At 39.3% G+C, this 2,922-nt stretch overlaps 2 protein-coding genes across 2 annotated transcripts in view; one reads left to right on the plus strand and one right to left on the minus strand.

Annotated features, from left to right (window-relative positions):
• The window catches only part of f2 (coagulation factor II (thrombin)), a 22,588-nt gene extending 22,344 nt beyond the window's left edge, over window positions 1-244 (minus strand). The window contains exon 1 of the mRNA XM_055166326.1: window positions 78-244. Coding sequence (XP_055022301.1) covers window positions 78-132 — 55 coding nt within the window. The 5' untranslated portion in view covers window positions 133-244. The remainder of the gene's footprint in view (window positions 1-77) is intronic.
• A 554-nt stretch (window positions 245-798) lies between these two features.
• On the plus strand, window positions 799-2,606 carry dph3 (diphthamide biosynthesis 3). The gene is made up of 3 exons (XM_020937899.2): window positions 799-1,012; window positions 1,366-1,440; window positions 2,094-2,606. The coding sequence occupies exons 1-3, from the start codon at window positions 905-907 to the stop codon at window positions 2,163-2,165; spliced, it is 255 nt and encodes an 84-aa protein (XP_020793558.1). The 5' UTR covers window positions 799-904; the 3' UTR covers window positions 2,166-2,606.
• The last annotated feature ends 316 nt before the right edge of the window (window positions 2,607-2,922 follow it).

Here is a 2,922-nt window from a genome sequence, read left to right on the forward strand (position 1 = left end):
CTGAACCAGGACTAAACCAGGTCTGAACCAGGTCTAAACAGCTGCGTTAGATCAAATTAAAAATAAGATTGTTTTACCATCATGTGCAGAGCAGCAGCTGAGTCCAATGAGCAGGAAAATGAGAGTTTTCATGGTCCTGGTCCAAACCCGGCTCTGGAACGATCTAAAACAAGACTCAAACCGGGTCTAAACCGGGACTAAACCGGGACTAAACCGGGACTGGAGCAGGTCTGGCCCGGGTCTGAATCTGGACCAGGGGCAAAGGCTGTGAACTATTTGTTTAAGTGACGTTTTCATCGTTTACTCTTTGCCTCATCAAAGTTTAAGCTGAAATCTGGAAAGTTCGGCCTAAAAAAGAAGGTTTATAATGTTAATGTGATTATAAAAGACAAGTTTGAGAGAAAGAGGCAAAATCAACACATAAAATACAATAAAAAACACATTCAACAATGAAAGTATTATATATTTAGTTTAGATATACTAGTACGTGTTTAAGTTTAATTCTAGACCAAAAAAACATCTGTTCTGTGAATATTATTCATTAAATTAAACTTTTTTTGAGTGTTTCTTTACCGTTGTCGCTGTAAAATGGCGCCGTCTCGTGGGTCTCGAGACGAACTGCGTCATACGTTTGATTTTTGTCTTTTTCACTCAAACTTATTTTTGATAATTATGACTCATTTCAAATAATTCTCTCCAAGCACCAGAAAACAAAACTTTGTAGTTTTTAATCGTTTTTTGTTTTTTTATAATTTTTTTTCCCCCCAAAGTGACAGCGCCCCTTGTCACGTGACGTCCCTTGCGTCAGTCTGCGTGTGTGCGTCACAGGGCGTGCGTAGGACTAACATGTGTCTGAGGTGACGCCGGTGAAACTCGGATAAAAACATTCAAGTTCTGGGGGAAAATGTCGGTGTTTCACGACGAGGTGGAGATCGAGGACTTTGAGTTCGACGAGGACACGGAGACGTACTATTTCCCGTGTCCGTGCGGAGACCGGTTCGCCATCACCCGGGTGAGCTAATGATGCTAACAGGCTAACGGATCAAAACAGAGAGTCCTGGTCCTGGTCCTGGTCCTGGTCCTGGTTCTGGTTCTAATCCTGGTCCTGGTCCTGGTTCTAATCCTGGTCCTGGTCCTGGTTCTAATCCTGGTCCTGGTCCGGGTCCTGGTCCGGTGGAATTCTGCTTCATTTGTCCTGATGTTGCAGACAAATGTCACTTTATAAATAAAAATTATTGTCAAACTTTATAAATGAAACAGAATGAGTTTAAGAGAAAATTACATTCAACAACCACAACAGTTAAACCAGGACTAAACCGGGACTAAACCAGGACTAAACCACGTCTTTTTTTTTTTTTTTTCCAGGAGGACTTGGAGAACGGGGAGGAGGTGGCCACGTGTCCGAGCTGCTCACTCATCGTCAAAGTCATTTATGACAAGGTAAGAACACTCACTACTACTATTACTACTGTTACTACTGCTACTACTACTATTACTACTGTTATACTGTTACTACTACTACTGTTACTGTACTAGTTACTGTTAGTACTACTGTTAGTACTACTGTTAGTACTGTTAGTACTGTTAGTACTGTTAGTACTACTGTTAGTACTGTTAGTACTGTTAGTACTACTGTTAGTACTGTTAGTACTACTGTTAGTACTGTTAGTACTACTGTTAGTACTGTTAGTACTGTTAGTACTGTTAGTACTACTGTTAGTACTGTTAGTACTGTTAGTACTACTGTTAGTACTGTTAGTACTGTTACTACTACTGTTAGTACTGTTAGTACTACTGCTACTACTGTTAGTACTGTTACTACTACTGTTAGTACTGTTAGTACTGTTAGTACTACTGTTTAGTACTGTTAGTACTGTTACTGTTACTGTTAGTACTGTTAGTACTGTTTACTACTACTGTTAGTACTGTTAGTACTACTGTTAGTACTGTTAGTACTACTGTTAGTACTGGTAGTACTGTTAGTACTGTTAGTAGTTAGTACTGTTAGTACTGTTACTGCGTCAGTGTAGGTGTTGTGATGTTGGAGGTGTAAAGTTTTAACTTTTCTTCTGTTTTTGTGTGTTTTTCTGCAGGAGTTGTTCATGTCGGGAGAAACCGTCGCTGCTCCTTCAAACATGTCCAAACTAGAACTGGTCCAGTCCTGAGTCTGACCCAGATCCAAGTCCTGGACCAGAGGCCAGACCAGGACCAGACCAGGACCCAGTCTCCACATGAACCTTATTTATTTAACACACTGAAGGAAAAACCAGAGCAGACAAACTGGACCTGGATCTTGGACCAGACCAGGGTCCAAACTCAGGGTCCAGTCCTGGTTCAGTTCTCACTTGGACTTTTTTCATTTTAAACCTATTTATTTTAACAACGGGGAATAAAGTGGATCAGAACCTCAAAAACTCAAAACTCTTGAATTTCACTTTTAAAGTTTAAATTTTTGATCATTTTTGATCGTGTATTTTTTTTTTATTGTGGAGATTCTGCTGCAGAACAGCGCCACCTTCAGACAACGACTGTAACCTCATCAAAGACTCATTAATATGCAAATTTTATGAAAATATCATGTAAATAAATCACCCACGTAAAGGAAATACATTTGATCTGACGTCTCATTTTGGTTTGTGTTTTATGAAAATCTAAACCAGGAGCTGATTTTTACACAACACAACAACAAAACAACACACAACAACAACACAACAACAAAACAACACAAACAACAACACAACAACAACACACACAACAACAACACACAACAACAACAACACACAACAACAACAACAACACAACAACAACAACAACAACAACACAACAACAACAACACACAACAACAACACAACACGCGGAAGACAACTGAATTAACAATAATATTTTAATGTATTAAATGTCTGAAAAACTGAACGGTCAAAG

This window comes from Boleophthalmus pectinirostris, unplaced genomic scaffold (genome assembly GCF_026225935.1).
Source record: "Boleophthalmus pectinirostris isolate CB_2022bp ecotype Guang Dong unplaced genomic scaffold, ASM2622593v1 HiC_scaffold_11, whole genome shotgun sequence".
Lineage (NCBI taxonomy): Eukaryota > Metazoa > Chordata > Actinopteri > Gobiiformes > Gobiidae > Boleophthalmus > Boleophthalmus pectinirostris.